Genomic DNA, 12,280 nt, shown 5'->3' with positions numbered 1-12,280 from the left:
GTAGGTGCTCTCATCAGTGTTGAGAGTTAATGGAGTGTGATGTTGTTGTTGTTGTAGTTTTACTCACCTTGCTAAAGGGCATTCCGGGAATTTACGCACCTTGAAGTCTCACTCAGTCTCCTTTAGGTTCTTTCTCTCAGTATTGGCGTTCCTGACGAGTCCCACAGGGTGGAAATATATCAACTTGAGTTTTTGTAATTCTCTGCTGCAATGATGGGCCTGAAGGTTGAGCCCAGGGTTTCCTCAGGCCACGTTTCAACACTTAAACAATAAACGGCAAGCATTGGTGCTGTTTAGCTTTAATCAAATGGATGCAGTTTGAATAGTAAAACTTTCATTAAAAAAGTAGCTCCCTTAAATAGGTCAACATCGGAAATAGTCTAGTTTTTTTAAGCCTACACAACTAATAGGCATAGAAAAATTTTACACTGATATTTCTTTTAATAATTCCCACATCATATGATATTTAGTAGGTTGTCGTTTAAAGCATTAGAGCCCTCCGAGAACAATCAAAAGACTCAAGGCACAACCATCTATTTAAAAGTCTTATTTATTTTGCACCAAACAAAAATAACATGGTGCAAAAGATAAATTCCCAGTTACATCATCAGTGACAGTGCATCTCCGTAAAATAATAATGCTCAAAAAAAGGAAGCAAAGGAGAAAAATATCATTCAATACAACAAAAGAACACCAATGAAAGCAGTTTCTTCAGAAAAATAGCAAATGTCCAAACACAAAACAACCTTACAAACAGACAAAGAAGGAAAACAAGAAGGAAATAATACAGTAACTTGCAAGAACGCTTCATCTGGTACAGAAATATTGATACGACCAATTTCCCAGCACCATTCATGCTCCCACACAATCAATCAGGGCCACACACACAGAAACACACTCTCTCTTTTGGTGCTGGTACACAAGAACCAATTCAATCATTAATCCCATTAGCACAGCATTAATATCAATTACATGTAATAAATATAAAGGAAAGCACCTTTAAAGCTGAAATGTGTTCAATTGATCAACTGTGCAACACGTAAAAAAAAGAAAAAGTCCACAAAAAAAAGACTTAATATACCATAAAAACAGTTTTCAAATCTTAAAATCATTCCATACATTGCTCTAAATCAAGAATGAGTATATACAGAAGTTGCAAGATGGGCTCATCTGAACCATAATAAATTCATTATTAAGTGTCTCATTCTGTGACATTATTTTAATTTCAAAGCCATACAAGGTTTTAAAAGCACAAATTTGGGTGACCCTTAGATCACAGGTGGCATCCCAATGGGCTTGATCGAGGGGGACATAATATTTCACTTTGTCAGATCGCATTTGTGAGAACCGCATATGGCGCTGGTCTGACAGGACAACAGAGATAACTGTATTACCCTCTGAAAAAGGCGATGGACACATTAAACCACCAAGATCTAAATACAAACGCTCTTGTGCTAATGTTAAAAACATTTCCATAGCGCACTTGGGATACCAAAATATTAAAAATGGTTCAAACAGTTCATTTCCACACCACATAAGGATGCTAGAAATGGTCAGAGCGGCAAAACAATGCGGATCATTTACAGCAAGTACGACGAGAAAACTGCACACATATTTCAATAACCGCTTTTGTGTCTTCTTCTGGGTTTATAAATCCTCATCAGAGACATCCTCATCAGAGACATCGATGGAGATGAGACTGCATCCAATAGAGACCATTGTGACAACAGCATCCTCTGTGATCCCAAAGGTCACACATACAGAAGCGTTTCCCTCTGGGCTCATTCCCTCCAGCTATTGGCCTTTTGTGGATCATTTACGCTCTCAGCAAAAAAAAAAAAAAAAAGGTTAGTGCTTTTGTGTGGGACAACACTTGTGGACTAAATTTTAGACAAATTGTTATGTGTGTAATAAAGTTAAAAATAAATACACTATCGAAGGATTCAGTTTGTGAAGGGCTTTTCATTTGCAAACCTGTGTGTATTCATAACGTTTCTTTCACTGAGTTGGTATAAATATGGCTTCAACTCATCTATGGCTCCGTTTTCCCTTTGTCCCTGTATAGCCAGGCACTGCTTCTTACCGAGAGTGAAATCAACTGTCTCATTTTTAACTTTTTAGTGTGCGCTGTCCTCAAACTGTAGTCAGCAAATACTGGATACAAATATTTTTCTCAAGGCCACAGATATCTGTGCATCTTAAGGATGCAAAACTAGACTTCCACCATCTACTCCTTTGTTCAAAGAAAAACCGTTTGGTTTGGGGAGAATTTGGCATGATGAACAATTTTGCTTTGCCGTTCTTTCTACCGAAAACAGCTGACCTGGACCGATGTTTTCTTTTTTTGGGTGACCCCCCACGCCCCCCACGGTAGGACACTGTTAACCGTATAAGCATGTACCTCTTAATTTCCCTTCTGTTCTCTCCGCGCCCTTTCAGGCTAGCTCGTTTGCTTCGGGGTCCCAGTTTGCTTTGGGGTCCCAGTTTGTTTTGGCTGAGTTTTGGATGTTGTTGCAGAGGCAGAGGACGAAGTGGAGGAGGAGGAGGAGGAAGAGGATGAACTCCAGCGGGTCTCGACGCCTGTGCTCGTCATCTTCAGCTTTCTGCGCTTTGCAAGCGGAGCATTGTCGACACTCTTCAGGAAGAAACCCTCTCTCTTACCAAGGTTGAAAGCCTAGCAGGGGGCGGAGGGGGTGGCGAAACACATTGAGTTCATGCGATCATCTATTTTCAGTACTTTGCCGAATGTTATACACAACGCTACTACTACCTTGTAGGTGGCATTGACATAGGTGCGGACGGTAGGCCCGCTAGACTCCAGCACATCTGGAGTGCACAGAGGAGTGGTGGACATGGAGGCTGCGCCCTGCAGCCAGCTGTTCTCTTTCAGATCCGACAGTTTGAGACGGGTCTCTGGGTCCACTGTCAGCAGGCCTTAAACCACAGAGGACAGCATGAAAATAGTGAAAAAAGAAAGAAAAAAAGGGGGGTGAGAGAGGGAGCTCACTAACTACACCCGGTGATACATGGCAGGTAGAAAATCTACCAAACATGTACCAACAGCTGAAGCAAACTGCATATGTGTTGCTTAAAACGTATCAATCACATACCTTTAACAAGCTCTTTGGCATCCTCCGATACGCCCTTCCATGCCTCCCCGTCCAATGAGAAATCGCCCTCTTTAATCTTTTGCATGATGTCAGCAGCGTACGATGAGGTCATCCCCCGCTGCTCACTCTGAAATGGCACCTGGCCTGACAGCATGGTGTACTGATGAACCCCGCACGCACACACACACACACACACACACACACACACACACACATTAGGACTTCTATTAGTCCAACTTATTTGACCGAATCAGCGGTTTCAGGTCAAATTACCAAGATGACCCCGAGACTCCAGAGGTCGCAGGCTTTGTCGTAACCTGCGCTCTCAAAAAGTTCAGGTGCAGCGTACTGCAGCGTGAAGCAGGGAGTCTGCAGGGGGGCGCTGCCTGCTGGGCACAGGCGGGCAAATCCAAAATCTATTACTTTCAGCATGGAGTCCTCCGCCTCATCTGCAAACAGCACATTCTGCATGGGAAGAACACATGTTGTGATCACTTGCTCCTGCTTTTCATTCACTTTACTGAGAAGTAGAGTAGCTAAATAAGCTGACATGTCGCTAAAGTTATGCTTTACTGTGCAAATCGTATTTCCATGCGCAGTGCAGCACATCTGGTGCAAAGCTAGCAGTATAGGTGGAACAGATGGGAATTTCATTAAATTCCAAAGTTTGTTGATGTCGTGGGGAAAATTTGATTAGATGCCGGAGCACACCAGCTATTTCCACATCGCTCATCTGACCACAATTCATCATTTGGTGGTTCGGCCAATACGTAAGAAAATTGCAGGAATTACGCAGTAATGTAGATAAACCATTTTAATTAAAACACTCTCCAACCAATTAAGGCCTTTAGATTGGCATCAAATATAAAAGTTTATGCGATTACGACAGGCGTCTCCGTAAAACGTTGGAGCGTTACTAAAAGTTAATGGGTGATTCGTACCACTATCTGTCATTCACAGCTGCTGTGTACTCCTTCCGTTAATTAAATCGCACTGCCATCGGAAGACAGCAGGATATGCATGTGATAAATCTGCAGCCTTCATTTTAAAAAGTGCGGCACCAGAGACATTATGCACTGTTGTCCATTGTAATTACTTCGAACCAAATCATGTGCAAAATAATGTTTGCAAAAAAATTAATAATAATAACATCCCTACAGACACATGGGTTGCTTATGTCTCTGTAATAAGCCTATTTATGAGAGCCAGCCACGGGGAAAACAGAACACATGCAGCTCACAGTGGAAAAATACAAAGAAAATTAAAACTTTGTTCTGTTCTCACTAAATCTCTCTGGGCCCATAATTCCACACACCGTGGCTTCGTTTGAAACAGCTAAGCTTTCTGGAAAACTTTTTAATTACTGATATGTAATTGCTATTTGAATATGATGTGACAGTGGAATTGCAGATGCCATGCCTTTGGACTGATGATTACTGTTGAGTCATCCCTTTACTTCTTTTTCATCAATGAATCAAAGCACAGCTCACTTCTGGTTTGAGGTCTCGGTGCACGACTCCGGCCTCGTGCATGAAGCTGACCGCAGAGACCAGGCTCTGTAACAGCTGACTGGCCTCCGCCTCTCCAAAGAGTTTCTTCCTCTTAATCCTTTCCAGCAACTCCCCACCTCGCAGGAGCTCCATCACTAGATATGTGTGGTACTAACAGAAGAGAGAAAAAAAAAACAGGTTTCAACAGGGGTGTTGTTGATGAGTTTCCATACTCGAGAGTACACTAAATTCACTATTTGTTTTTAACTGCACGCGTCGTCCTCTGTGAGTGTGTGTGTGTGTGTGTGTCCTTGACTGTACCTGATCAGTGTACACTTCATGCAGCTTGACAATGTTTGGGTGAGTTTCGCATTGCCTCAAAGCAGCAACCTCCCTCTGGGTGTTGGCCTCCATTCTAACGCAGAGGACACAATGTGCACATGTTAACGAGGACGTTCTGTGCCTTGTGCTATCGGAGGGTACGGTGATGCCGCTAAGTACGCAAACTCAAAGCTGTGGCTGAGATGGTGGAGCAGGATTGGAGAGTCATTTGTGTCATTTGTTCTCTTCGTGATGAACATGAAATCCAAAATCAGAGAATTAGACAACAGTTCATTTGTGGTTAACTTAGGAATGCAGCACAAATAAAAGGTTTTGAATAGAGGGTCTAATTTAATTTGGAATGTTATGGTTGCTGAAGAAGACTTTTGGAGCATTCCCTTGGCTCTCAAAAGCTCACAACAAGGTGTCTAACTCACATCACGGTTCTTCAGATTTCAATTTGCTATGTTAAAGTGAAGCAGGCAAAGTAAATTCACGGCAGCACAAATCTTCGGACACCGTAATCAGCCCGTGGTTTGGTTTTATAAAATATATTAGGCTTAAACATAAAGATGGAAGCAGAAAAAAAACAGCTTCTCTTTGTTTTTGGAATTCAAAACAATGTGAATCCATTTCAATTTTGTATCCAGCCAATTAAATACGAAGGAAACCAATAATACACTAAAAATACACAATCTCACCTCCGGCTGACTATCTTGACGGCGAACTCGTTGCCAGTTTGCTTATGTCGGCATTTTCTGCACACGGAGAAGCTACCCTCACCCAGGGGTGGCCCATGAAGACACAGCTCATAGTGCTGAAAAAACTGGGATTCCTGGAAAAGGAAGAGGTGGTAGTTACATTGAGTTGTTAAAAGAGTTAAAAGGACCTGAGTTTGAGTGCATTGACCAATTTGTGATACAACCTGAAGTGTATATTTAAGTACTTGAGAACGGTTTTCTGTAGAAGAAAATGGGCTTATATGGGATACAATTTGCATAGAAATAACACTGTGCTAATCAGCATAACAACATCTACCTTTTATTTTCTATCCCAGCAATTATTTTATAAAACAAGCTATGATTCATCTTTGTTGTTGAATAACCAGAACAAGTAAAATCAACAGAGTAGTTTTAGATCGTGCAGTGTGGGATGATAAATAAAGAATGTAGACAAGCTAACCTTGGATTTATCATTGCTTAACCACCACCTTAATATTGCAAAAGTAAACTTGGCTACAAGTGTATCTTCCTCTCTTCCTTCCTGTCTCTCACACTGCATACAAAAACACTAATGTCCAAATGATAAGACAGGAACTAGCGGTTCGAGCTCTGCACCTCTAGTATTGCACTGCGTTGGACCGAGGCTGAAGCCGGACGATCAGCACCGGTGTGGGATTTAACAAAGTCTCCCATGACCGCATTCTTGTTGAACAGGATGGAAGGGGCAACAAAGGAGTAACCCTAAAATGAAAGGGAAGTAATATCAAGTGTATGGCAAGGTAGTAGAAGAGTCTGCTTAGAGAGAAAGAGAGAGAGAGAGAGAGAGAAATGACACATGACATTAAAAAAGCTTTAGCTTACCCCAAACTCACAACCGTATCATTAGATAAGGAACATTACACAACTATCCAATTTATAAGCACTTGCCTGGTGAGCATGTTTTTTTTTCTCAAATTGCAATAATAGTATCATATTATAATATATCAAGTGAATGCAGCGTCGATAAGGGCAGCGGTGGAGACAGCGAGGCTGACCTGGAACAGGCGGTCGGTGCTCGGCGGCGTGCTCGCCGGAGAGTACACGGGATCCATCTCGGTGAATTCCTCAGCAAAGTTCCCGACGTCCAGTTCGCTCTTCAGCTCGGGCCTGAAAGGACTCTGCACCTTCCTCTGTGCTAGGTCGGCCCAGTTCAGCCCCTGTGGGGAAACACAAACAGAGGGTTATGGATGAATGAGGAGAGGTGACCGGGGGAAGGGGGTGTGAAAAAGACAGGGCAGCAGAGCACCTTGAAGAAGGCGTGTGCTTTGATGTCTTCGGACCCCCGCGGCCCCGAGCCCAGCCGCCGGTGAGGATCTTTCACCAACAACTTCCTCAGCAGGTCCTGAGCAGTGGGTTCGATCATAGAGGGGAACGGGGGATCACACCGCAAAATACGTCTGGCGGGAGAAGGGTGGGAAAAAATGGTCAAGGAAATAAAATAGTGCCCGCCTCGTCGACATGGCACATAGCACATATCCCAGAGTAGACTTTATCTGTGATGTACGATAATGCAAGCCCAATTTGCGCTCGATGTCGGAGAATGAGGCACGCTGATCATTTGAATACATTTGAGATGTCGGCACTCACTTCGACACCTCGCCCTGGGAGTTCCTCTCGCCCTCCAGGGTAAAAGGAGAAGCGCCCGTCAGAAGCTCAAACATCAGGATCCCAAGACTCCACCAATCTACCGACTGAGGGAGAAGAGCGTTACATAAAAAAGAAAAGAGAACACATTCGTAGTGAATCACCGGGGTTTTCTGTCATTGATTGCCTTCTGTGACCACAAAAGTCAATCTACTCTCTGATCTAAAATTTGGGCTGATTGCCTTTACACTGACTTGAGATTATTTGAACCTTGCACAAAAAACCACAGCTATCCACATTCAATACAGCATTTAGACTAGCATTTAATATCATGAGCTATACTTCAAGTCCCAATGAAGTGATTGCTTTACAGGTCAACACACGTGTGCACTTCAAACATTTAACATGATCAAAATGAGGTGAACACTGAACATCAGTGGTTGCATCCCTGGGGTCATATATTTACCTTGCCATGCCCTGATTTCCCCCTGATGATCTCAGGTGCCATGTACTCAATGGTGCCACAGAAAGAGTAGGTCCTTTCCTTCTGTAATGAGGCCCGAGGGAAGATGAAGTAGGACCATTAAAGTCTGCCGTGAACACAGCGTTACGAATGCAACCACAGATCTCACATTGCCCACATGTTTAGATGTTGGTAGCGTGCTTACGTACCTCTTCTTCCAGAAACTCCTTGCTTAGCCCAAAATCTGTCAACACCACATGGCCTTCACTGTCCAGAAGAATGTTTTCCAATTTGATGTCTCTGTAGACAATCCCCAGCTGAACAAAGCACACCGCAAAAGGATTCATGGTAAGTGCAGTGATGTGTGAACAGAGATGGCACGCAGTAGTACACAACCAAGCTCATCGTAGACGGCTTCACACACGTAAAGATGACAAAGATTGCACATTCTCCATTGAATATTTTCAGCAGTTATAAACCATCAACCTGTAAATGGAGCTTTATGTTATTACGCAGGAGGGAGCAACACACACCTTGTGCAGGTGCTCCAGGGCCAGGATTATTTCCCCAATATAGATCCGCACCGCCTCCTCTGGGAAGTGGTCCCGCTGGTACAGGTGAGTGAACATCTCCCCGCCGCTCACATAGTCTGTCCTCACACACAGGTACAGACACACACACAGCTTGAATAGACATAATGAAACAACCTTTACACGAAATGCCAACGAGGTAAACTGACAAACAGTAACGGGCGGAAATATAAAGAAGACATTTGTTCAGCCCCTTGAAGCTGGGGAAATGAGAGCCTTGAAGCAGGCCACCGCTCACCCAGGATGAGATGCAGCTTGCTCTGCGTCTGAAAGGCGTAGTGAAGCGTGACCAGGAAGGGGGACTGGCGGATGTGTTCCAGCACCTGCCTCTCAGTGCGAGTGTGCTCGGTCGTCTTTGCCTTTTGAACAATAGCTGCTTTCTTTAACACCTGCGGTAGTAATCAAAATTAATTTGACATGACATCCCACCGTGTGCCGAGCAAATATTCTAAAAGCATTGTTTTTAATAAAATCGGCGAATCATTTGCATAAAGATCATAGTGGGTTCAATTTTAAAACATAGCCCAGTGGTATTGGAGGCACGCCATACAAATTGATAATATTTGGAGAAAAAAAAATGAATTTCTAGATTAAGTTAATACATTTATGATATTCTCTGAGTAAAGTGGAAAGTTTAATCAGATTATTAATGATTAAGATTGTAGATGTAAGATTATAAGGTCATAAATGTAAAAAAAAAAAACCTCTTAAAAGATGAGAAGTGCAAAACCCCGGTAATGAAAAATAGTTTTTTCTGATATTTGAATGATCTCACCTTCATAGCATAGAGCTGGCCCACATCGTGACCGGTATTCTTCCTGACCAAAAACACCTTACCATAAGCTAGAAAAACACAAACAAGTATCTCATCAAGTTGTTTAAATGTATTACAGCACAAAAGGGAAACTAAAACAGAATTCAAGCAAATATTATCCTAAACACAAAATGTAATCTGTGCTCTCTAATTGGTATTCATTATGGACAAGCCTTTATAACAAAGACATTTACACCTTGTGGTCAACCTTCAGAAAAGTACTCTCAAGTAATTTGGACCTTCCAAAACAGGAAGGTAAAAGAATGATTTACTGCACATTTTAGTTCTCAGGTATATTTTCTCTTTACATTTTGTGTATATCTATTGTATTTAATCCTATTAGAAAATCCCTGCTTTTGAGATCTTCAACCATGTCAGGAAAGTACTCAAGTTTTTCTTCAGGTTTGATAGCGACTGCCTTTAAAAACATAAAATATGTTATGCTTCACTTAGACACTCACCTCCTGTGCCCAAAACTTTGAGCAGCTCAAAGTTCTCCATACCGACCCTCTCAGAGTGACCTGTGAGGTTAGCTGGGAGCAGAAAAAAAGAGACATCTTTTTTTTTTAAAGCTATCCTGTATAGGTATATTATAAAATGATAAATGTATAAGTAGAATGTATGTACCCTGCAAGGACATTTAAATATTCCTAGACCTAATATTGAAGAAATAACATATTTTAATTGTGGGCAAAACAATTTAGCCAACAGCATGAAATTTCCACTTATAAAAAGCTAAATAATTAAGAATAATAATTTAAGCTTATATATATATATACATATGTATATATGAAGTACCGATTAGGTGACCACCTGAAGCGAATTGTATTTAAGAAGTATAAAAGCCAGTGTTGTGGCCATCACTATTATCTTGCACTAGGACCAGCTGGATGGTAAACAGTGCCGCAAAAGTAACTAGAAAAAGTGAATATTGACCATGACAAAAGGTTCGATTCTGATTTTACTAGCGTTGGCTTTAACTGCGGCGGTTCACAAGAACAAGCAGCAGGCATCAGGGGCAACAGAGCTTGTCTGCCAACTGATTCAAATGTCACACAACAACCAAAGGGTGACATCAAATGACCTCCAAAAAGAATACGGCAGCTGGGGTGAGGGCTGCTAAGCTACGGATAGAACTGTGGTCTGCAATAGGCCATAATGATTGGACCATGGTAGAGCAATGCCATTTTCCACTGAAGAGTCCAATTTTCAGCTTTGCTTATCTCATGGTAAGTCAGAGACCTGGAAGAGCCTATAAGCCACAGTATCTCACACCAGCTGTGGAATTTGTTTTTTTTAGTCTGGAGTGTTTTTCCCCCACAGGACAGACAATGCTCTATGCCACACAGCCAGGTCTGTTAAGGTGTGGATGAAGGACAACCAGATCAGGACGCTGTCATGGTCATCCTGATCTCAGACCTGATTTCCATAGAAAACCTCTGGAATGTTTTGGATGGCCGCAAGCAATCAAACCAAGCCGAGCCGCTTGAGTTCTTGCTCCGGCTGTGGCATAAAGTCACCCAACAGCAAAGTGACTGATCTGAAAACATTGCAGCTTTTTATTATTTCAACTAGTGGTAATTTTCCAGAAAGAAATCCTCTAAATATATACAATACAATATTTTTATATTTGGGAGAAACGTCAGTAGTCATAAGATCAAAACAAAACAAATTTGACTGAAATCCAAAATAAATGGTAAAACCAGAGAAACTGAATATTTAAGTGAAAATTAATTTGCTGTATGTTCATCCACACACAGCTATTTTTCATTCAAATTAATTAAGCGTTCAAAATAAACTAATGAGAGGAAACCACTCGGAAATAACGGCATCGGGTATTTAATCGTGTCCAACAATCTATACGTTTACAAAGGCGTAATAATTGAAATGATGAATGAATGATCGGTGTAGTGTGCAGGGCTTCTGCGCGGTGTACAAACAATATGCTCCACTTACCATTGGTGATTTGATGCTTGACGGTACAGGCCATTTCATTTGTTTTTGCATCGGAGTCATCACTACTATCGGATGTGTCCCCGGACATTATTTCAAAAAAAGAAAATACTCTTTCCTATGCAGACTGCTTTAAGTGTACTTGGTAGTCAGATGTCTCGGATTATGCAATATTCAATTTACACAACACGTTCAGCACTGTAAAACATCGATTGTGTCTGCAATATACGAGGTTTTCAGGGATTACCGAAATGAGCGGACAGCTGTGTTTCCTACACAATACCGCTGCTTCAACGTTGATCCCCATTCGGTTGACATCTTAGTGTTTCGCATTATTTATCTCATGTTATTGGCCGCTATCGATCGCAGCTTCGTAGAAATTCAGGTTAAAGCTGTTAACCAGCTGCTGTCCGCTATATTGTAATATTAACGTTGGCACCGAGAAGGGCAACCAGTAACGTTACTGATTTTGAGCCATTGAGTACATCTTAGTTAAGAGGAAGTTGTCATGGTTGACGTTAGCATAGGCTGCTTAACAGTTGTCATTATTCAGAATTTAGCTATCTTCGCGTAATGATAGCGTTGACGCGGATACGTATATAAACGCAATGCTAGTTAGTTAGCACAGCTGCTACAATAACAAGATACATTTCCTGGGCTAGCTGAATTGGTAGTAGCAATTTGACAAACTAGCAGCTAGCTAACAAATTGTTGCTAGTGCCGTCAAAGTTAATATTTAGTTAGCAGTGATCACGAGCCTGTTCGGATATCGGCTATTCAACCATGTCAGAAAAATAGGCCGTTTCGGTTGTTCCTTATCCTCTTTGTCCTTACTAGAGCCTGGTTAATATTCGCCCAATATATAAAAAATGTTGACAAATGTAAATGTTTAGCGGTAAGCTAACTGCTATCACCAGGATGCTTTCGCCACAACCTGGGCGACGGTCCGTCACGTGACCCCCTCAGTGTGGGTGGAGCAAAGCAGCTCGAAACCTCGAGAGCTGCTCAGATTCTTTAGCTCATTTTTTTTACATTTGCAGTTATGAATTATTTGCATTGAAATAATAGGTTAACAGGTGTCCTAATTAAAACAATATCTAAATGGTGGAGATCGTGCGGGTAGGGCCACACGTTCACGTCGCAGTCATAAGCACATTTTCGGTTCGTAGAAATTCTGCTGACGTGCACATTGGT

The 12,280-nt window shown here is 41.9% G+C and overlaps 1 protein-coding gene across 1 annotated transcript; it reads right to left on the bottom strand.

Moving 5' to 3' along the window:
• Positions 1-532: 532 nt before the first annotated feature.
• rps6ka4 (ribosomal protein S6 kinase, polypeptide 4) lies at positions 533-12,062 on the bottom strand. The gene is made up of 18 exons (XM_037466825.2): positions 11,090-12,062; positions 9,595-9,666; positions 9,095-9,162; positions 8,558-8,708; positions 8,263-8,378; positions 7,939-8,046; positions 7,733-7,813; positions 7,270-7,373; positions 6,929-7,079; positions 6,678-6,839; positions 6,259-6,384; positions 5,623-5,756; positions 4,922-5,015; positions 4,601-4,771; positions 3,384-3,575; positions 3,111-3,270; positions 2,771-2,934; positions 533-2,674 (listed from the first exon to the last, which is right to left on the bottom strand). Exons 1-18 carry the CDS (start codon positions 11,175-11,177, stop codon positions 2,441-2,443), a joined length of 2,376 nt encoding a protein of 791 aa, XP_037322722.2. The 5' UTR covers positions 11,178-12,062; the 3' UTR covers positions 533-2,440.
• Between the last annotated feature and the right edge of the window lie 218 nt (positions 12,063-12,280).

Source organism: Pungitius pungitius, chromosome 16 (assembly GCF_949316345.1).
Source record: "Pungitius pungitius chromosome 16, fPunPun2.1, whole genome shotgun sequence".
NCBI lineage: Eukaryota > Metazoa > Chordata > Actinopteri > Perciformes > Gasterosteidae > Pungitius > Pungitius pungitius.
Note: the sequence above shows the minus strand (reverse complement) of the source record. Positions and strands in the feature narration are given on the sequence as shown.